The following is a 24272-nucleotide window of genomic DNA, read 5'->3' on the forward strand; positions in this document are numbered from 1 at the left end:
CGCTGTCACACTCTGTACTCAACAGATACTTCTTCCCTCTTATTCAGTTCAATAAATACACAATCCAATTATAATTATTATAATAATGATTATTATTATAAGAAGGAAAACCTGTGCGTCCAACCGATTCAGAAGATTAAACGTCCAATCAACAAGCCACCCTGCGGACCTTGTGATCCGCGTGGCCCTCGACGTAGCTGGAGATCTGTGGACTCGAGCGCGCCTGATCACTGCTCGTACTCAATTCATATTATTAAAGACTCGCAGCTGGCCAAGTCCCCTGTTGCATTGGCCGTTCCTCCAGATTAGGATTTATCTTCCTTCTCCCCGGAGGTCGAAGACTCTTGGAAGACGCAGGTGAGAAAGAAACCCTCTCTCTCTCTCTCTACTGTGCTTCTCATTGTGTGTTCTTTCTTCTCGGATTTAATTTTATTGATATTAATGTATTATTATTATTATTGATAGATCAATTCGTTGTTCTGAATAAGGAAATTTTATAGCGCTTTCTTGGGTTCGTAATCATTTGTTTATATCAGTTGTTAGGGATTCTTTGATATGGTTGTTGGCTTGTTGGTTGGTTGGATTAAATTTTCTTTTTCTTTTTTTGGATTACATGGGGTCCTGGGCCGCCTGGCCTATTTGGTATGAGTTGATTTGGATTTTGAATAAGTCTGTACCTCGTCACTGATTTAGGTTTTGTTTACATATTATTGGAGATGGGACAGCGTGTGTTTCAAGATTTGGGTTTAATTTAACATTTGTTTACATATTTTATTGCGGTTTCTTTAATTTTAAGTTCTACTGTCTCCGTATTTTTTTTCTCCATACCTTGAATTGGTAGGTTTCCGACATTACACTCTTAGATTTACTACAATTTCCAGAAATGTGGGGGGTGGGGTGTGTGTGTGTGTGTGTTTATGAGAGAGAAAGAGAGAGATAGAGATGAACCAAGAAATCCGGCGAAGAAATGTTAGCCAGTGCAGAAGAATGCCCTTGAATCAAAAGTTCTTCTTTTCTTTATGTGATAATAAGAGCCAGTCGGGGCCGGGTAGGTTGTGGAAGCCGTTTTTATTTTTCATTTTAGCTTTTTAAAGAATTATAGAAATATCAGTTTATTTTTAAAATTTTCCAGATCTGTATTTAAAAAAGGTAGAGAATAAATGATTTGTTTACTTGTGGAAAATATTTTTTATTTTTTATTTACTGATTTCTAAAAAATTACAAGAATCATGCCTTATTTTCTAGTATTCCTGAAATTATATATGAAATAAAAAATTCAGAAAAAAAAGAGATGTTTTTCAGCTTTTCTATTTAAGTTTAGAAAATTAAAAAATAAAGTGGCATTTTTTTTTAATAATTTGAAATTTTGAAAATGGAGAATAAACCTGTTTTCCACATTTGAATAGTGTCAAAACATTTGATCATTTTTTTTTTTGTTTTTTTTATACAAATGTCGCTACATTGAAAAAATAAGCTATCTTTTTTTTTTTTTAATTTTTTAAAAAACTGGAATAAAAAATGAAAATTATTTTCCACAACTAAACAATGGGCACTTACACTTTACCAAGGATTTTTCTTTTTGTTGGGGCGGGGGTGGAGGGAATACAGGGTCGGCTCTTCATTAAGGCAACTGAGGTGCTTGCTATTTTTGGGGGCCCCAAATTTTTTTTTTAATATGATAATATTAACAATATTTATTGAATTTACGTGTTGGTGGATGGAGTGCACAAGCAGTGCAGATAAAATTATTTGATGTACCTAAAAATAAAAATTAAATAAAATATTAAGGACCCCTAATTAATCATTCGCGTAGGGCCCCATATTGTGAAGAGCCGCTCCTGAGGGAAGAGGAAGGGATTGAAACCCATTGCCATACTATTATCTCCATTTAATCAAAGATAACTTTGACTTGGCTTGCATCCTCTCAAATCACATTGCGTCGTAGTGTTGGGAAAATTCTCTCTGCCTCTTAATTTTATACACATTTTAAATAGAATAAATGGAATCTAGTAATTGGATTTACTTTCTATTTTACTCAAAAAATAATTATAGTAAACTTGGCTACATTTACGATAGAAGTGATACATCAACAACTTTTTTTAGATATATAGTGCCAAATAAATATTAGAACCCTAATATTTATCACATATAATATGTTTGCATAGAGTAAGCTTAGTTGCTGCATTTCCTTGTCTACATCTGCACTTCATAGTATTCAATATTTGTACTATTGAAAATATAGTGTGTGTAATAGTCTTAATTGATCAGTAAATATCGGTGGTCTTGGGATGAAGACCACCCTTTATGATGGATCTACTAAAAACATGGTGGCTGATTTGCAAGGGTTGATTCTGTCTGCAACAGAGAAGTGGTGCCGTGGTGCTCTTCTTCAGAAAAAAGATTTATTATATCAGGAATGATATGGCATAGCTGGTTTTGCTTTTATTTAAATCCCCAAATGCCATAAAATGAAACACCTGGTGTGCAAGGCTCCCATGCTATATTTACAAAAATGTAGTTGCAATATTAGTTTGTGTGGCAATTCTTTAAACTTATTAAGTAGAACAGTTCTTTCTTTCTTTAAGTGGACAACGTTATGATTATAAGCACATATATTTTCACATTTACAAAATTTCCCTTTAAGATATATTTTATGCATGAATGAATGAGTTTATATACAACAGGAGGATTACATATCTTGTCAATAGGTTTCAGATGTATAGAGATTTTACTAGAAAAACTGAGTCATAGGAGTTGATTTTGTATGCCATAAAGGTGTGGTTTTATTCTTGAAAAAAATTAAGAATTTTAGTGGGAATGACATGGCACTCCTGTTTATGCCTTTTAAATCCCCAAATGCTAAAAAACTGCAACACCTACTGCCCAAGGCTCCATGCCATATTACCAAAAATGTGGTTGCAATATTTGTTCACGTGGCAGTTCTTTATATTTTTTTATGTAGGACAGTGTTGTCCCTCATTACGCTTAAGCATTGAGTTTCATATCTTGCACTAGAGTGCAAGATTATGAGAATATGATGATAAATAAATAGTATTTTCCTTCATTGAAGAAATAAATTGATTGGTAGGCATTTAATTTTCTTTCTATGAACAGTACGTGAGATTCTCCTTTGTTTTCAAATCTTAGCCAAGAATACGTATAGTCTGCAGATTTTGTGTGGACACAACTGTCATGGCATTCTTGATGTCTCAAATCTGTTAAAGGACTGTTGAGCCTTTAGGTCCAAATGCAGTTAGTCATTTTGCATAGGAGTTGAGGCGTAACTTATTATGCCCATAATGTCATACAAATCTGCAATGGCACTTTAGAGTTCAGAGTTCAGACTGAGGCTGAGAAGTCCTAGAATTCTTTTAGATCATTTTTGCTGGCTTTATTCTCCTTAACATGTTTTTAGTTTTGGTTGCATGTGCTGCTATTTATATTTTGATATTATTATGTCCGTAAATTCTATATCATTTGCTCAGCGTAGGAACTTAAAAGCTGTAATAAGTCCCGTAGATGCTATGGAAATGGTATACTCGGAAGCATAGGGAATTGCTTATAAATTTGGCATAGGATTTTTTTTAAATAAGAAATAAAAATTTATAAAGATTGGATTATTTATCTGAGTATGCTGGGGGTGTTTACACGTTTGCAAACTATTCTTTTAGAGTCTGCAGATAAAGAGATGCTGTTTCTGTTTGCAAAAGTGTTCTGAATAATGACTTCCATATTTTTATAGTTAAATTTCTTGCTGCTGGGACTTATTTATTTATTATTATTTTTATAAATTTTAATTGTAAGAATGATGCATTTGGAGGAACTGAGGAAAAGGATCAATAGGTTGGAGGGAAATATATAGTATTTTTATGATAAACTATTGTGTAGTTAAAACGCCTACTTTAGTTGCAATGTTATATTTGATTTATGAGATTGAGAATATATAGGCAGCAATTTTTTTGTAACCATCAATTAATTTTCAAGTCAAAATTTGACACCTTAGACATAGGGGTTCACTAAAGCATAGCCACATTGAATCGTGGCCCTAACATCACAAGCATTGGTGAATATGTGTGATGTAGGGCAGTTAGAAACAGAAACAGATCGAAGTAGAGAAACAGAGAGAAAAAGAAAAGAAGAGAGACTATTGTTGGATAGAACATAAAAGAAAAACATAACAGAGAGACATAAAGAGGAGAAGGAAGAAGGGACTAAGGAGGAGGAAGAAGAAGAGGGGAGGGTGAGAGCTGCATGAGAAAATTATACATCAAAAATAAAAAATATAATACCTGTATAATTTCCTAAATCTACACTGAAACTAAGTATGCCAAATGGGCGGCCTAGATTATGTAGATGGTCCTCCATCATACCACCCCAGCTGAAAGGAACTCAGCTCTGGAAAGTGCAACTATAAGCATCACTCTTAGGCACTCCAGTGAAGAACATCCTTAGTGAGCCATGTAGCATTTGAAGCAAGGCACCTCTACATTAAACCAAATATGGTTCGAAAATCACCTTAAGGATAAGGCATGATCTTCTGATCCAGAATAGAATACATTGGGGAAGTGATTGAGAAATTGAAGGAGCTTGAGGAACTGCTAACCCTACGTGAGTACTAGATGAAAAAGGAGGAGATTCAAAGGGGCCTTAGTAAGGTGTCAAATCTCTCACACTAATAAAATGGACTAATGGTAATATGATTAAGAAAATCAAGTATTATATGCATAAGATCCAAGTTTCATGAGGATGGAGACATGGTCAATGGAACGGTGTCATGAGCTGAGTTAGTTCAAGGAATTATGCTTGTTTGTGACTACTTGTCTTGTGCACATGGGATGAGTAACCACCATATAAATCAATGTTTAAAAAGGCTCAATCGAGGCTCACCTTGAGGCTCGTTTCAAGGCAAGGCATGCCTAAAATGCCTTGAGGCTCAATCTAAAACGCCAAATCCTAAAAAGACTTACACATTACATGCTAAGGCTGACACATTAGTACAAGTGGCACACCATTTGCACCTTTTTAGTTGAGGCTGCACATTTTGGGTATGTGATTCTAGAGTTAGGTTTAGCAAGAAAATTTTAATTTTGTGTATATATAAAGAAATGCCATGATATGAGGTGATTTTTAAAACTCTTGAGCCTCAATCTTTCCAAAATAATTGCGAGTCCTGTCTTAGATTGTGAAAACAATTTGAACTTTGTAATGTTATAATTATTTCTCGTCATGATTTATGTAATGAATTCAAGTTAGTAATTTTGTTTGACAATTGCTTTACAAATTATACTTGATTTTTTAAAACATTATTTTTGTGTTTTTCTTAATTTTTTTTTATTTGTAGAATATATGTAATTTATTTACATATTTATCTACAACAACAAAACCAAGCCTTAAGTCTCACTAGGTGAGGTCGGCTATATGAATCCTTTTCCGCCAGTTTATGTGGTTATGGACCATTTCTTTTGACAAATTCAGGGATATTAAATCCTTACTCACTATCTCTTCCCAAGTTATTTTAGGTCTACCCCTACCCCTTCTACTGCCCCCCACAATAACTGACTCACTCTTCCTCATTGGTATACTATGTGACCTATGTTGCAAGTGTCCATACTATCTGAGTCGTTCTTCCCTTATCTTATCTTCTATAAGAGCTTGTTAAAATCCCAAGTATTATTGTAAATAATTAATTAGGAAAGTGGGTAAATGTGGGGGATTTGATATTATTCGGGAAGAAGATTATTTCCTTGTTTAGAATAGGGAATTGTATTATATAAAGATTGTGATGTACATATAAAGAATTAATTCAATAGAATTCAGAAACTTCCGCTTACATGGTATCAGAGCTAGGGTTTCTCAACCTTAGCTAACTATAGCCAACGGCACCATCAACAGCAGAGGGTGCAGACGACGGCGACTCAGAGGCCACTTCTGTTGGGGGTTCGAATGGACTTGACAACATCTCCTTTCCACTCTCAGTGGAGAAATTAAACGGGAAAAATTATCGTGAGTGGGCTCAATCCATAAAGTTGGTGATTGAAGGAAAAGGGAGACTTGGCTATCTTACCGGCGAACGGAGGAAACCCGACTCTACCAACATGGTTGCCTTGCAAAAATGGAGGTCCGAAAACTCCATGGTCACCGCCTGGCTCGTCAACTCGATGCAGCCGTCACTCGTGAAAATCTACTTGTTCTTTCCGACGGCGAAGGATGTTTGGGACGCTGTTCGTGAGATGTATTCCGACGTCGAGAGTTACTCGTAAATCTTCGAAATCAAGACCCGACTGTGGCAGATGCGGCAAGGGGAGAGAGGCGTTACTGAGTACTTCATGGAGATGACCCATCTCTGGCAGGAACTCGACTTAAGCACCGATGAGGAGTGGGAGTGCTCCGGCGATAGCACACGATATCGAAGGAGGCTCGAGAACGAAAGGGTCTTCGAGTTTCTTGCTGGTCTGAATCGGGATCTGGACGACGTGAGGGGATGCATCCTTGGCCGATGACCTCTTCCCTCAACCCGAGAGGTATTCGCAAAAGTGAGGAGGGAGGAAAGCAAAAGGCACGTAATGCTGAGACCCCAAAATGACCATGTCGGGTTGGACCTACCCGTATCCGCCCCAAATCTAAATGGGCACACTAATGGGCCTGATGTCTTGGCCTTTGTATCAAAAGGCCTAGGGGGATCTAGCCAACGACCACAAAAAGGTAAATTATGGTGCGAACATTGCCGAAAAACAGGTCAATCAAAAGATACTTGCTGGGAAATTCATGGAAAACCGGCAGATTGGAAGCCGAGACAATACCAAAAAAATCGTGGGTACCAGACTAGCACTGACAGGTCAATTGAAAAATTACAAGGAGAAAAAATCAATACCTCTTCAAGTAGTGCATTCAGTCCTGAACAGTTAGACCAACTGTACAAAATGATTTCGTCAATTCAAACATCGGGTCAGTCTTCTGGTTCCCTAGCTCACCGAGGTAATTATCTGACAGCTTTCAATACTACATCCTATTACAAATCTCCATGGATAATTGACTCGGGCGCAACTAATCATATGACTGGTTCTTATCAATGTTTTTCATCCTACTCACCATATGTTGGGAATTTGAGAGTAAAAATTGCAGATGGCTCCCTCTCACCAGTTGCGGGTAAAGGAAGTATTCGCATATCTGATTCGATTATTTTACAATCAGTCCTACATGTTCCCAAATTGTCTTGCAATCTGTTATCCATCAGTCAATTAACAAAAGACTCGAACTGTTCTGCTAAATTTGTTTCATCTCATTGTGTTTTTTAGGACCTATCATCGGGGAAGAAGATTGGTACTGTTAAAGCGCATGAGGGACTCTACTACTTTGAGGAGGCAAGCTTGAGCGAACTATGTAATACTGCAATTTGTGATTTTGTATCTATTTCGAGAGATAGTGAACTTTTGTTATGGCATGCAAGAATGGGTCATCCCAATTTTCAATATTTAAAACGTTTGTTTCCGTCTATTTGTTCAAATAAAAAGTCTCCTGAGTTTCAATGTGAAGTGTGTGAGCTTGCCAAACACCGTCGAACTTCCTTCCCATCATCCATATACAAACCATCTCGCCCATTTACTATGATTCATAGTGATTTGTGGGGCCCCTCACGTTCACTCAATCGCACCAATACAAAATGGTTCGTTACGTTTATTGATGACCATACTCGCCTTTGTTGGGTTTACTTGCTGAAAGACAAAACTGAAGTCCGCTCCATTTTCATTAATTTTCATTCCATGATTCATACACAGTTCCAGACTATTATCCAAATTTTATGTACTGATAATGGTACGGAATACTTTAATACTATTCTGGGAACCTATCTTCAAGAAAATGGGATTGTTCATCAGAGTTCTTGTGTGGATACCCATCAACAAAATGGGGTGGCTGAACGGAAAAATAGACATATACTTGAAGTAGCCTGGGTGTTAATGTTCACTACCAACATGAAAAACTATTTTTGGGGCAATGCTATCTTAACAACCACACATCTCATTAATCGAATGCCAGGTCGAGTACTTTCCTTTGTCACTCCTCTTCAGAAATTCCAGGAACACTTTCCTGCCTCTCGTCTTCCATCCAGTCTTCCATTAAAAATCTTTGGTTGTACTACGTTTGTTCATGTTCATGCACACAACCGGGACAAATTGGATCCACGTGCCGTTAAATGTGTCTTCCTTGGTTATTCCCCTACTCAGAAAGGCTACAAATGCTATGATCCGGTCTCCAAAAGGCTGTTTGTTAGTCTTAACGTTACTTTCTTTGAAACCACTCCTTATTTCCCAAAGCCCTCTCTTCAGGGGGAGACATGGAGTGAAGATCGGTTCTTTGACTTCTATACTATTGATTCTGTGTCATCTAAACCCGTACCATCTTTTGAGCCTTCAGTTGCTTCATTCCCTGACCCATCTATCGAGTCTTCCATTGCATCAATTCCTGACCTGCCAAACACAACAGAAAACTTAACCTCAGGGGGAGATACAGGAAAGCAAAACAACGCAGACTTACTTGTTTACTCAAGAAAGCCGAACACAAAGAACAGGGAGAATCTCATACCTGAGGCACCAAGAACGTCGGAACCAGTGATGGCTCCAAATAACCATGAGTCAATGTCCAATCGTGATCTGGTAATTGAGCTTTCTTCTGATAATCATGTACGTGATGATATCAACTTACCTATTGCAATGAGAAAACAAACCAGGTTGTGTACTCAATACCCCTGGTCTAAATATATGTCTTATAAAAGTTTGTCTACAAGATATCGTGCTTTTGTCTCTAACCTTGTCAGGGTGAAAGTACCAAAGAACATTCAGGAAGCTCTAGAAATACCTAAATGGAGAGAGGCAGTCATAGAAGAAATGCGAGCTCTAGAAAAAAATGGAACTTGGGAGTTGATAAATTTGTTGAGAGGGAAGAAGCCAGTGGGCTGTAAATGGGTCTTCACAGTGAAATATAAATCTGATGGGACAGTTGAAAGATATAAAACTAGGCTTGTTGCAAAAGGATTCACACAGACTTACGGCATTGACTATACAGAGACATTTGCACCAGTGGCAAACTTAAATACAGTACGGGTTCTCTTATCCTTGGCAGATTGGCCATTACAACAACTTGATATTAAAAATGCTTTTTTGAATGGTGAGTTAGAAGAAGAAGTATACATGACCATACCACCTGGATTCGGTGGGAAAGGTGAAGAAAACAAAGTGTGTAAACTCAAGAAGTCCTTGTATGGGCTCAAACAATCTCTCAGAGCATGGTTTGACAGATTTGCAAAAGTAATAGAGAATCAAGGTTATCAACAAGGGCAATTAGATCATACCCTATTCTTCCAGCAGTCTGAAAGAGGTAAGAAAACAATTCTAATAGTGTATGTTGATGACATAATACTTACTGGTGATGATACAGTAGAGATGGAGAGATTGAAGAAAGTTCTGGCTGCTGAATTTGAAGTTAAAGACTTGGGACAAATGTGGTATTTTTTGGGCATGGAAGTGGCAAAAACGAGAAAGGGAATTAGTGTCTCTCAGCGAAAGTATGTTACTGATCTCCTAATTGAAACTGGCATACTTCGATGCAAACCTAGTGAAACACCGATTGAAGTGGTAAAGAGGGTTGGAGACTGGGGAATACTAGTTGAAAAGGAAAGGTATCAGAGGTTGGTTGGCTAGCTAATCTACCTATCACATACTAGAGTAGATATTGCATTTGCAATCAGTGTTGTAAGCCAATACATGCATTTACCAAAAGAGGCCCACTTAGATGCCATATACAAGATCCTTCGATATCTCAAGGGATCCTTGGGAAGAGGACTCTTCTTTAAGAAATGTGAAAGTAAGGAAGTAGAGATCTTTACAGATGCAGATTGGGCAGGATCAGTGGAAGATAGAAGATCCACCACAGGTTATTGCACATTCGTTTGGGGAAATCTGGTAACTTGGAAAAGCAAAAACCAGAACGTGGTGGCTCGTAGTAGTACTGAAGCGGAATTCAGGACAGTTGCTCAAGGGATATGTGAAGGACTGTGGTTACGGAAACTCTTGGAAGAATTACAGGTCTCGGTGAAATTTCCTATCAAACTCTATTGTGACAATAAGGCAGCTATCAACATCTCTCTCAATCCAGTTCAACATGACAGGACTAAACATGTGGAAGTGGACAGACACTTTATCAAAGAGAAAATCGAAAGAAGGAATTATCTGTATGATTTATGTACCTACCAAGGAACAAATTGCAGATGTTTTCACTAAAGGGTTGGGACGACAGAGCTTTGATGATCTCATTAGCAAGTTGGAGATGATTAATATTTATGATTCAACTTGAGAGAGAGTGTTAAAATCCCAAGTATTATTGTAAATAATTAATTAGGAAAGTGGGTAAATGTGGGGGATTTGATATTATTCGGGAAGAAGATTATTTCCTTGTTTAGAATAGGGAATTGTATTATATAAAGATTGTGATGTACATATGAAGAATTAATTCAATAGACTTCAGAAACTTCCGCTTACAGAGCTACACTTAACTTACCGTGAATATGTTCATTCCTTAATTTATCTTTCAACATTATACCACTCATCTATCTAAGCATTCTCATCTCGGAAAATTTTACTTTTTGGATATTATGTTTCTTCGTCGCCCAACATTCCGATCCATATAGCATAGCTGATCTAAAAATAAAAATCTTTGAAGGCTCACGCTCCAACACCTTTAAGTCTTACACCTCACCAATTAAGGGTTAGAACGCTTCACCTTATGCCTTCGCCTTTTAAAAGACTGATATAAATTGTAGTATAGGTTTTATTCTTCGAGTGTGATAATGCTGTTGTGTAAAGTAAGAGTATGACTCCTCAATCAGTTTTACGTTAGTGCCAAATTATAATGCATAGAAAGGGGTAATTGTTCATTTTTCATTGTAAAACTCGCTGGCATTTGTGAACATGTTTGGCCTACTTTCCTTCCTAGCTAAATGCACATTGCCTACAGAGTTGTTAAGAATGAATTATATTGCTTTACTGTTTACCACGTGGCTCTTGTCTACCTGCTTACTTGTTTACTGCTTTCTACTTGACTTTTTATTCGACGGTTAAGAATTTGTTCGTGTATGGAAACAGTAGTATGCTACTGAGTTAATAACTAGTTAAGAGTGCTATAACTAGTGCAGCACGACCCTTCACAAAGTGTGAAGTGTTCAACCTGTAACACACAGGCATGGAGCTTTTTAAAGGAATTTTTGGGTTGCATTTAGGCCTAATGCAAACTACAACACCACCACCCACATTAAATTGTATAGTCAAGATGCACAACTGTAGCAAGTTCATAACTTATATGATTCATTGTAAGTTTTGGCTTAACCTTAGCATGCAACTCATGGATGTGATGAAACAAAGGAGTAGCATGCTCTAAAATACAGGCATCGGGTGGCAAGGGAACAAGATCAATGGATGCATAGAATTTGTAACTGAATATATACTCAAAATCAGTTGAAGCATATTCAATAGTAGGTAGTAATTGCCTTGTTTTTCTCCCATTAGTTTGGGGTGGCAAGCAGAAGAAAACAGTGAGAACCACAAATTTTCCAGTGTGTCCTCCAGTAGTAACTAGAGAACTTGATATCCCTATTAGACACTCTGGAAGTTAGCAATTTGACTACCTCCCTAAAGAACAATTTAGCCACATGACAGTCATTGGAAGTCTTGTTTCATAAGACTTTTTTTTTATTCCTTCCCAAATGACCAATTAACCCATTGGCAATGCAACTCCTAGATAAAATAAATCTCTAAACGTTGTGCAGGGAATGCATAACCTAGTACCCCCTAAATAAGTGATCCTCATGGATGATAAATTCTACAACCCTCCATGTTGCTCCTCACCTCCTAAAAAGTGAGCCAATTTTAGGACAAGTAGAAGGCTCATCTTTCAAATTATCAAATCCTCCAATGACCTCAACACCCATGGCATGGAGAATAACTGCTACTTTGAGGCCATCAGCTACCTTATTCTCTCAACTCAGGAATGTGCTTAAGAACAAAGTTATGTTCATTAAAAAAGTCTATCCTGCGCTTAGCACTCAGCTTCTTTTGTGAATTCAAATATTGCGAACCAAACAACAACAACAAATGAAGCCTTAAGTCCCACCAGGTGGGGAAAGATCACAAACCAAAGTGGTAAAAAAAAAACAGTAAAAACCACTGGGGTAACAAATAATATCTCCAATGTGGCAATCTTACAGGGATCTCGCCACAACATAAAATTCTTTGTGATATGAGTTGTATTTCGTTTTAGCCTCTTGAGGGTTTTTTTTACTCAAAAATGCTATATGATGTGCCTCCTGACTCAAAAAACTCCACTTGTACCTACCCCAAAGGCCTCACAAGCAACCTCAAAGATTCTAGGGGTAGACTGGGGAATGATAGACCTACTCACCTGAAGTGATGACCTAGGAGGAAACTTGAGGTATTTTTCAGTGGCAATAGCTTCCTGGTATAGCTTATCAAATCGTCAATATAGTAGACTTAAACGTCTTTCCTAACATCTCCTTCAGACCATTAAAGAACTTGCTCATTGTGCAACGTATGGCCTCCATAATACCACTCCTAAGAAAAGCTCTTCAAATCATCAATATAGATGGCTATAGTGGTGGTTTGTTGATGGTTCAAGAGCTCACGAAACTTTTGGTTCTTATAGGAAGGAGGGAGATACTTCTCTTAACTGCTGTCTCATCACTTCTCACTAGTTAATGGAAGGTTCATCTAGCTGCTGGGAGGTTTTTTGGGCAGTGTGCTAATACTTCTTTGTTGGTCCAACAAGTTTCATCTTGACAATCCGAACTTCATCCTGCAACAGTGTTTCTTCTTCTCCCTTATTCTTTCTTCTCTTCTTTGCTTTGTTTCTCTCCCTCAATTCTCTCTCTGTTCCTGTTACTGTCCTACATCACTGTGTGTCTCCCACTGAGGGCGAATGCATCCACTGAGATTTGAAAATTCTCCCGCCTATGTGTATGTTAAATAGGAGCCTCTGTAGATTTGCAAAAAATCCATTCAAATTGAAAGTGTGTGGGTCAAACTTTAACTCTTCCAAGCTATAGAGTGTTCCAGGGATTGTACTTAAAAACCGATATTACTAGTGATTGCACTCACTGAGAAAAGGTTCTAATTCTGCCTCTATTAGGCCTTACTATTATATGGTCATGACAATTGTATTGAGCTCCCTTTATACACCGAGCACTTAAAGAGACCATGTGATATGACTCTTTTTAACAGTTAAAATGTAGTAAGGAGGCAAGGTGACATCTTGTCGCTTGATTCATTGAAAGATGCAGAGAACAGGCCCTTAAACTCTCTCCCTAAAGCTTGAACAGTTTTTCCTCTTTTGAATCCGCTTGAACAATAAGCACGATTAAATTAAACTTGGAATAGTCATTGAAAGATACAAAGACCGATTGCCTGTATTTTAGGCACTTGGTTAAAAAAAGAGAGGACTTTTTCTAAACATCCACTACTACTTAAGCCCTCATAAATACAATGCATACCAGTATTGTCTTCTCAAATCCCTTTCAAAAGCCAGAGCCTGGTGCTCCTCTTAAATCTCAAATAACATAAAAAACCTTAAAGTCTTCCTGAAGCCTTAACAACTGATCCTCCTTTAAATCCGCTAAGACCCAAAAATTTAAAGGAATATGTTGAGTAAAACAAGCTTCTACACTTTTGGATCTACACCAATCTTTGGAGATCGAATTAGAAAAATTCTGAGTCTTTCATTAGATATTGCAACACAAGAAGTTGTAATATCATATATTTTACATCAGTACAAATAGATAATTTGCCAATTTTTCTAGTCCAACTGATTAAAGGACATCAAATTTTAGCTACAATATTAATCATGAAAATTCCTATATCAGAGTTCAAAGTCCTGCTGATGTTAATACTGTGCCTCTGTGTTAAGAACATCCTGTATTTGTTATTAAGCTCACAAAAGGTAATGATCTCCAAGGCACTTTGCTCAAAAGATTTTTCTACATATCAACCAAACTTCTGCCAAGATGACTACTGAAGCCCTTCAGGAATACAATACACACATATTGTCTTCTAAAGTCCCTTTCAAGAGCCAAACTGGTGATTCCTTTCATCCTTTGAGCTCAAATAACAAAAAAACCTTACTCTCCCTGAAGTTTCAACAACTGATGCTCCTTTGAGTCTGCTAAGACACAAAGTTCATAGGAATATATTGAATAAAAAGGCTTCTACACAAATTAGAAAAAATTCTCAGATTCATTTGTAGATATTGTAATACAAAAGTTGTAATCTCCTATATTTCACATCAACACAAACTGATAATTTGCTCATTTATCTAGAAAACTGATTTGAGGACATGAAATTTGGGCTATAATGTTATTTATGAAAATTCCTTGGTCAGAGTTCAAAGTCCTGATGATGTTTTCTGTGCCTCTGTTAAAACCAGCCTGCTATTTGTTTTTAAACTCAGAAAAGATAAGGATTTTTGTGCTTGTTAAGCTCAGAAAGGATAGTTGATAATATATCTTAATTACACATGTTTCTTTTAAAATTCTCTTATGTGCAGGATCATCCTAATGGTTCTTCTAATTATATTGGATATTTTAACTCAAGAGTTCTTGCTATGTGGGTGGCAAGTTGGTTTGTAATAGCTGTTATATTGATTCATTCTATACAACAGGATGCGAAAGGTTCTTGTAAGTTTATTTTTGCAGAGCAGATGATTTGCCCATTTTCATCCCCCACTATTGCTTCCTGATTTTTCCTGTGAAGAGCGCTTGTCTTGCTGCACCTATTTGTCACTAAGCTTCGTATGGAAGCTTCGTACTACAACATCCTTGCCATCTCATAAGGGACTCAGCCAACTTTTCTTCCCTCCTCCACACAGAAAAGTAATATTATACATTGGATTTACTCTCTCTCTCTCTCTCTCTCTCTCTCTCTCTCTCTCTCTCTCAATTCTAGATTTGAGATACATATCATGACTTTGAGGCATACAATCTTGCTTTAAATGTTGCAGCTGTGCTGAGGGTAGGTTGGACGGTTGAAGATTCTGGAAAAATATGGAAGTCTGTAAGCCCCTCAGTTCTAATAATCGATTAAAGCACCGTCCTCTGACCCTTTTTAGGGTTTTAAGGGGTTTGGTGTGTTTGGTGGTTCTTCTTTCAACTGCATTTCTGTTCCTAGTGTACTTTGGACCTGTTGCTGTGGTCATGCTACGATTTTTCAGCGTACATTACAGTAGGAAAGTGACATCCTTTCTTTTTGGTCTTTGGCTAGCTTTGTGGCCATTTCTATTTGAAAAGATAAACAAGACTAAGGTGGTTTTTTCTGGAGAAAAAGTTCCAGCAAGGGAACGTGTTCTGCTTATTGCCAACCATAGAACTGAGGTTGATTGGATGTATTTGTGGGATTTCGCATTGCGGAAAGGATGCCTTGGGTACATAAAGTATGTCCTTAAGAGCAGTTTGATGAAACTACCAGTGTTTGGTTGGGGATTTCACATTTTCGAGTTCATTTCCGTAGAGAGGAAGTGGGAAATTGATGAACCAATACTGCGTCACATGCTTTCAACTTTTACTAATACTCGGGATCCCTTGTGGCTTGCTGTTTTCCCAGAAGGAACTGATTTTACGTAATGCCTTTATATTTCTTTCATCTTCCATAATATTCGATGTGCATGACATCTTTGATAATGTGATATTGTTTTACTCGTTGATTCTTAAATTTTTATGTGTAGTTGGCAATTAGACAAATCTAAAAATATATGCACACACTTCCAATTTTTACCTAATCATGGTATCTCCCATGCCTTGCTGTTTTCTCAGGAGGAACTGTTTTTAGTCCCATAATCCTTATATTTCCTTTTTACTTAAATAATATTCAATGTGCATGGCATATTTCTGTTCGATGATGGAGTGATATTGGCTGATCTATTGGTTCTTAGGGTTTTTAAGTGGCAATAGAAAATATAGAAATTTTAAAGTACAGGCAAATCCACGGCTGTACCCTCCTGATGCAACTACTTTCCTAGTTTTCCTGAAGAAGCTGCATTTTTTAATTCATGTTTGACATAAATTTGTTTTTTTAGTGTAATCTGTGACAATTGTTGATTACATTCACTTCACACCATCCATTCAATAAGTTAAGATTCTTTTTTTGCATTTTATACAGTGAACAGAAGTGCCTAAGAAGTCAACAATTTGCCACTGAAAATGGGTTGCCAGTGTTGAAGAATGTGCTGCTTCCAAAAACCAAGGGTTTCTATGCTTGCTTGGAAGCTCTAAGAGGCTCTGTGGATGCAGGTTGTTCTTACGCCATTGCTATTTTAATCTATATACGTTGCAATTTATAATCCCCGTATACTGTGCTAATGTTGTTATCTAATTTCCAATTTTTTCCCAATCGAAAAGGAGAGTGCGGTTTGGTTGTTGAGGGAGTTTGGTTTGAGGGAGATGGGAAGGAGAAAAGCTTTATGTGGTGTTTGGTTCACGGCATCTGAAATGACCTCAGCATGGCGGTGATTCCTGGAAATCTTGATACCTGGGATACGTGATTCTTGGGAATGTGGTTCGCATGTTTGATTTGGAAACATATTATTGATAGATTCCTGGGCATTGGTTAATTCCTAGGCATGATAATAAAATAACATTCTATTCCCAGAGAATCTATTACCTAGACAAGTGATACTTCGCCATTAAAAAGAAATGCTTGTACATAGTACTTTAGCACAATCTTGACAGATAAAATAGAACACTAAAAAATTACCCAACTCATTGAGAACAATCAATAGTGCAACTGTAATAATAATAATAATAATAATAATAATAATAATAATAATAGGTGTTAAAATCCCAAGTATCTTTGTGAATAATGAGTAGATTAGGAAAGTGGGTAAATGTAGAAGATTATATATTATTCTGTAGGGGGATTATTTCCTTGTTTAGAATAGCAGAGGGTCGAGCTCCTCTGCAACTCTCGACGGCGACTCTGAAGTTACCTCCATTGTGGGTTCGAATGGGCTAGACAACTCAGCCTTCCCACTCTCAATGGAGAGATTGAACGAAAAAAATTTTCGTGAATGGGCTTAGTCCATCATACTAGTGATTGAAGATAAAGGAAGGTTGGGATACCTTACTGGCGAAAGGAAGAAGCCAGCCTCAACTAACGTAGCCGCTCTGCAAAAATGGAAATTTGAAAATTCCATGGTGACTGCGTGGCTCGTAAACTCGATGAAGCCCTTGATCGGCAAGATTTACTTGTTTTTACCAACGGCGAAGGATGTCTGGGACGTTGTTCATGAGACGTACTCCGATGCCAAAAGCTACTCCCAGATTTTTGAGATAAAGACTCGATTGTGGCAGCTGCGGCAAGGAGAGAGAGATGTGACCGATTACTTTATGGAGATGACAACTTTCTGGCAGGAGCTTGACCTAAGCGTCGATGAAGAGTGGGAATGCCCTGGTGCCAGCATTCACTATAAGAAGAGACTCAAAAATGAACAAGTCTTCAAGTTCTTGGCTGGCCTCAACTGTGACCTGGACGATGTGCGAGGGAGGATCCTTGGCCGATGCCCCCTTCCTTCTACCCGAGAGGTATTCGCAGAGGTAAGGCATGAAGAGATTCGTCGCAGCATGATGATGAAAGGACCATCCGGACACATAGGGGATGAAATATCGGCCCTACTCTCGAGAAATCGCAGTGTTATGACAAAGGTTTCGATCGAACATACAAAGGATGAAATATCAGCCCTCAACTCATGAAATAATGAGGTACCGGTCCTAATCTCACGAAATTCTACGGGTACAGGACAAAGGACACATAAAGGGAAACTATGGTGCGAGTATTGTCACAAGCCAGGCCATTCAAAAGATACCTGCTGGAAGATTCATGGAAAGCCTACAGATTGGAAGCCGAGACAATATCAAAAAAATCGTGGGTATTAGGCTACCACTGATAGTTCAACTGAAAAATCACAAAGCAAAAAAACCAATAATACCACTCCAAGTAGTACATTTAGCCCTCAGCAGTTGGATCAACTATATAAAATGTTTTCCTCAATTCAAACATCGGGTCAGTCTTCCACAGGTTCTCTGGCTCACCGAGGTAATTATTTGTCAGCATTAAATACTATATCTTGTTACAAATCACCACGGATAATTGACTCAGGTGCATCTGATCATATGACTGGTTCTTATTAATTATTTTCAACCTATTCACCATATGTTGGAAATATGAGAGTCAAAATTGCAGATGGTTCTCTCTCACCAGTTGCCGGTAAAAGAAGTATTTGCATATCTGAATCTGTAACTTTAAAATCTGTCCTACATGTTCCCAAGTTATCTTGCAATTTTTTTTCCATCATCCAGTTAATAAAAGACTCCAATTGCTCTGCTAAATTTGTTTCATCTCATTGTGTTTTTCTGGACCTATCATCGGGGAAGACGATTGGCACTGCTAAGGCGTATGGAGGACTCTGCTTCTTTGAGGAGGCAAGCTTGAGTGAACAATGTATTACTGCAATTTGTGATTCTGCATCTATTTCTAGAGATAGTGAACTTTTGTTATGGCATTCTAGGATGGGTCACCCAAATTTTCAATATTTAAAACGTTTGTTTCCATCTATCTGTTCAAATAAAATGTCATCTAAGTTTCAATGTGAAGTGTGTGAGCTTGCAAAACACCGGCGTACTTCTTTCCCAACATCCATATACAAACCATCCCGCCCATTTACTATGATTTACAGTGATTTGTGGGGACCCTCAAGATCCCTGAATCGCACCCATACGAAATGATTTGTTACTTTTATTGATGACCATACTCGTCTTTATTGGGTTTACTTGTTGAAAGATAAAATTGAGGTCTGTTCCATTTTTGTCTGTTTTCATTCCATGATTCAAATACAATTCCAGACTCATATTCAAATTTTATGTACTGATAATGGTACAGAATATTTTAATGATATTATGGGAACTTATTTTCAAGAAAATGGTATTGTTCATCTGAGTTATTGTGTGGATACCCCTCAACAAAATGGGGTTGCTAAACAAAAAAACAGACATATACTTGAAGTAGCTCGGGCATAGATGTTCACTACAAACATGAAAAAATATTTTTGGGGAGATACCATCTTTAGAGCTACACATCTCATTATTCGAATGCCGAGTCGAGTACTTTCCTTTGCCATTCCTCTCCAGAAATTCCAGAAACATTTTCTTACCTCTCGACTCCCCTCCAGTCTTCAGCTGAAAATCTTTGGTTGTACTGCATATGTTCATGTTCATGCTCACCATTGGGATAAATTGGATCCTCGTGCCGTTAAATGTGTCTTCATTGGTTACTCCTCTATCCAGAAAGGCTACAAATGCTATGACCCTATCTCAAAAAGGATGTTTGTTATCCTTGATATCACATTCTTTGAAACCACTCCTTATTTCCCAAAGACCTCTCTTCAGGGGGAGAAATGGAGTGACAATCAGTTCTTTGACTTCTTTACTACCGAATCTGTGCCATCTATTGAGTCTCCCATTGCTTCATTCCCTAACCCATCTACTGAGCCTCCCATTGTTTCATTTTCTGACCTATCAAACACAAAAGAGCACTTAACCTCAGGGGGAGATGCAGGAAAGCAAAACAACACAAACATACTTGTTTATTCGAGAAAGCCGAACACAAAGAACAGGGAGAATCTCATACCAGAGGCACCAAGAGCTTTGGAACTAGTGATGGCTCCGAACAACCATGAGTCCATGCCTAATCCCGATCTAGTAATAGATAGTCATGAGCTCTCTTCTGATAATCCTGTACCTGATGACATCAATTTACCTATTAAAGTCAAAAAACAAACCAGGTCATGTACTCAATATCTCCGGTCTAAATACATGTCTTATAAAAGCTTATCTACAGGATATCGTGCTTTTCCCTCTAACCTTGATAGGATGAGAATTCTAAAGAATATTCAGGAAGCTCTGGAAATACCTAAATGGAGGGAGGCTATCATGGAGGAAATGTGGGCCCTGGAGAAAAGTGGAACTAGGAATGTAATGAATTTGCCGAGAGGGAAGAAGCTAGTTGGTTGTAAATAGGTTTTCACAGTGAAATATAAATCTGATGGGACAGTTGAACGATATAAAGCCAAACTTGTTGCAAAAAGATTTACACAGACTTATGGCATTGACTATATGGAGACATTTGCACCGGTGGCAAACTTGAATATAGTTTGGGTCCTCTTGTCTTTGGCAGCCAACTTAGATTGACCACTACAACAACTTGACATTAAGAATGCATTTTTAAATGGCGAGTTAGAAGAAGAAGTCTGCATGACAATACCACCAGGCTTTAGTAAGAAAGGTGAAGAAAACAAAGTGTGTAAACTCAAGAAGTCCTTGTATGGACTCAAGCAATCTCCCAGAGCATGGTTCGACAAATTTGCAAAAGTAATAAAGAACCAAGGATATTGACAAGGGCAATTAGATCACACCCTGTTCTTCCAATAGTCTGAATGGGGTAAGAGAACAATTCTAATAGTGTATATTGATGATATAATCTTAACTGAGGATGATACAGTAGAGATGGAAAGATTGAAGAAAGTTCTAGCTACTGAATTTGAAGTTAAAGACTTAAGACAAATGCGGTACTTCTTGGGCATGGAAGTTGCTAGAACGAAAAAGGGTATTAGTGTCTCTTAGCGAAAGTATATCACTGATCTCCTAATTGAAACTGGCATGCTTGGATGCAAACCTAGTGAAACCCCGATTGAAACAGTAAAAAGGGTCGAAGACTGTGGAATACCAGTTAAAAAGGAGAGGTATCAAAGATTGGTTGGTAAGCTAATCTACCTATCACATACCAAACCAGATATTGCATTTGCAGTTAGTGTGGTAAGCCAACAAATGCATTCACCAAAAGAAGCTCATTTAGATGTTGTGTACAAGATCCTTTGATATCTCAAGGGCTCCCCGGGCAAAGGACTCTTCTTCAAAAAATGTGAAAGCAAGGAAGTAGAGATCTTTACAGATGCAGATTGGGCAAGATCAATGGAAGATAAAAGGTCCACCACCGGTTATTGCACATTTGTTTGGGGAAATCTAGTAACTTGGAGAAGCAAAAAACAGAATGTAGTTTCTCGTAGTAGTGCCGAAACTGAGTTCAGGGCAGTTGCTCAAGGAATATGTGAAGGATTGTGGTTACGGAAACTCTTGGAAGAACTACAGGTCCCGGTGAAATTTCCTATCAAACTCTATTGTGATAACAAAGCAGTCATTAGTATCTCTCTCAATTCAGTTCAACATGAGAGGACTAAACATGTGGAAGTAGACCGACATTTTATCAAAGAGAAAGTTGAAGAAGAAACTATCTGTATGACTTATGTACCCACCAAGGAACAAATTGCAGATATCTTTACTAAAGGGTTGGCATGACAGAACTTTGATGATCTCATTAGCAAGTTGGAGATGATTAATATCTATGATCCAACTTGAGGGGGAGTGTTAAAATCCCAAGTATATTTTTGAATAATAAGTAAATTAGGAAAGTGGGTAAATATAGAAGATTATATATTATTCTGTAGGGGGATTATTTCCTTGTTTAGAATAGTTGATTGTATTATATAATGTTAGATTGAGATGTACATAATGAGAAGAAATACAGAAATTTATTCTATCTTCAATAGGCAATTCATACGCATGCATCTGAAGGGGAGAAAGCTTCAACTTGGTAATGAAAATTGGTTATAAAGGTTGTAAATAAATGAGAGTGTTTTTGGATTTTAACATATATATATATATATATATATATATATATATATATATATATAAATATATATGGTGATTTCTCATATTAGGAAACCGAATACCCAGCTTTTAAAATGGGAATAGGGATGCTAAAACTTGTGTCATTTCTGAGAAAGAATGGGGCTTCCAATCACAAAACATGAACCAAACTTGGGGATACCAGGGAACCAATTCAGATTTCTTTGGTCAAATCCACAAACAAAACGCCACATTAAGTTGAAATGCTGGGTTCTTGAGGATTTGAGCCCATCAGTAGGGCATAATGGTGTTGAAAACACATTCCTTGACTTCTTCCTACCTACCCTTGCCCCTAACCACTGATGTCACCACTCAAAAATATCCTTCAAAACAATGCTTAGTAAAATAGTTAATCAACAAATCTTTCTGTAGTTGAAACCTTAAGGCAGGAGATGGTCAATTCTTACATTGGGTTGAATTTTTCAAATTGTGCTCTACTTAATCCATTCCACATTTTGCTGCTTTGTATCTAATTGAGGGATGCGTCATCATTTCAACTTTCCATGGTTTGTCTTAGAACCAAATCAGCTTGTTCGCAGGCAATGTATGGCATGCTGATTTAAGAATGATAGCTATTGCACTTTCAATTTTGTGTTGTTTCAGATGACTTACAAGTTTAAAAATGTTGTATTCTAGTTAATTTTCTATATTATGCTATAGTCATGGAGTGTATAATGCTTTGCTGGGCAGTTCTAATTGTGTGATACCAACTACTTTGGCTGATGCGTGTGCTTTGTGTGTGTCAGAGTGAGAGAGAGAGAGAGAGAAGAGAGAGATATACAAATATTTGATTTAGAATGAAATGACAGTTTGGAAATTGGAATGCAACTCTTAACTCTTACATGTTTTGCGTTTCGCAACAGATTACAGATATCATTTTGCACATGCATCAATTTACTCATGGCTGCTATTTCATTAGAAAGGAGACCACATCCTGAACAGTCTCTGTTTTTAATTTTCAGGCATATTTTGTCTTATGGTCTCCCTAATACGCATAATTCTGTTTTTTTTTCTCTGCAGTTTATGATCTGACCGTTGCATACAAGCACCAATGCCCTCTTTTCTTGGACAATGTCTTTGGTGTGGACCCTTCTGAAGTTCACATTCATGTTCGACGTATCCCTGTTGAGGAGGTTCCGGCATCTGAAGATGAGGCTGCTGCGTGGTTGATAAATACATTCCAGCTCAAGGATCAGTTGCTCTCAGATTTCAATGCTCAGGGCTATTTCCCTCATCAAGGAACAGAAGGAGAGCTTTCTACGTTGGAGTGCTTGGTAAATGTTATTGTAGTAATTGCTTTAACTGGCATATTCATATTTCTAACTTTTTTCTCATCTGTTTGGTTTAAATTGTACGTTGCTGCATCTTGTGCATATCTTGCTTCGGCTACCTATTTTAACTTTAGACCATTGCCAGTTGTAGACATAGTAAAAGCAATGTTATATTGCAAGAAAACCAAGAAATGAGCAATTTCTGCTACTTGATTTTCTAAGTTGATTGTAGTAAATGGTTGTTTATTGCAGAATATTTTAATCCTCCTATTTGTTGTTGGAATGCTTTCTGAGCATTTAGTGGGGTGAATGTATATCACCGTGAATTGTTTCCCATTCTGAGGTCTTAGTCTTGCTATGCTTACTAAAGCAAGGAAAATGCTTAATGACAAAGGTCCATGTGGCCGGATCCTTTTCTTCTTCCGAGAAGTTGTGTTAATGCCAGGAAATAGTGAAAGTTGGTTCCTGAGCCCGACACAGGCAAGTGATTAATTGTGATCAAATAGGGAAGAAATATAATGTTTGAGAACATAGATTTCAATTTTTGATTTTGGAGAAAACAAAAGGACAATGCAACTTTCTAATGCTTGTAGTGTGTTTGGTGATATTGTCATGCTTTCACATCAAATGTTTTTATTAGAAAAATCTTGGACTTATAAGGATAGTTTAAACTCCAATTATATGAGATGTCTTTTATATGACAAATTGATGAAGTCAATGGGACAAAGTGGATAATATTTCATTCGAATTGGGTCCAAGACTGTTACATCATTCAAATTTAATTTTGATGTTTACGTCCAAACTAGGGATTGGAAATTTGTTGAGAGCAAATGTGGGCAAATGATGAAAGCATATATATAAAAGAAGTAAAAAGTGCAGGTGGGATATGAGTTTATGGCCCATGTGATCCTGTCGGTGAAAGAAAAAAAAAAATGATAGAAACAGAAGGAAGAGAAAAGGGTGTCGGCAAAATCTGCCTGAAAGACAATGGATGGTGGGGTGGTGGTGAGGGAAGTTGGGTTGAAACATTTTGTCGGACTAAAACCCTTGTCAACACTTTCTGCATCCATGTGGTTGGATTGCACCTTCTTCTTCATTTTTTTGTTAATTATTATTTGGAAAATAATTGAAAATTTTTATTGAAAAAAATCTTCATA

At 37.4% G+C, this 24272-nt stretch overlaps 1 protein-coding gene across 3 annotated transcripts; it reads left to right on the plus strand.

Moving 5' to 3' along the window:
* Positions 1–79: 79 nt before the first annotated feature.
* On the plus strand, positions 80–23336 carry LOC131162366 (probable 1-acyl-sn-glycerol-3-phosphate acyltransferase 4). Of its 3 annotated transcripts, none has more exons than XM_058118771.1 (5): positions 80–357; positions 14716–14926; positions 15055–15669; positions 16209–16339; positions 22865–23336. In XM_058118771.1, the coding sequence occupies exons 3-5, from the start codon at positions 15098–15100 to the stop codon at positions 23308–23310; spliced, it is 1149 nt and encodes a 382-aa protein (XP_057974754.1). In that variant the 5' UTR covers positions 80–357; positions 14716–14926; positions 15055–15097; the 3' UTR covers positions 23311–23336. The 3 variants fall into 3 exon arrangements, with proteins under 3 accessions (XP_057974754.1, XP_057974753.1, XP_057974755.1); XM_058118770.1 differs by having other exon boundaries at positions 106–357; positions 14602–14926; XM_058118772.1 differs by having other exon boundaries at positions 106–357; positions 14750–14926.
* The last annotated feature ends 936 nt before the right edge of the window (positions 23337–24272 follow it).

This window comes from Malania oleifera, chromosome 8 (assembly GCF_029873635.1).
Source record: "Malania oleifera isolate guangnan ecotype guangnan chromosome 8, ASM2987363v1, whole genome shotgun sequence".
NCBI lineage: Eukaryota > Viridiplantae > Streptophyta > Magnoliopsida > Santalales > Ximeniaceae > Malania > Malania oleifera.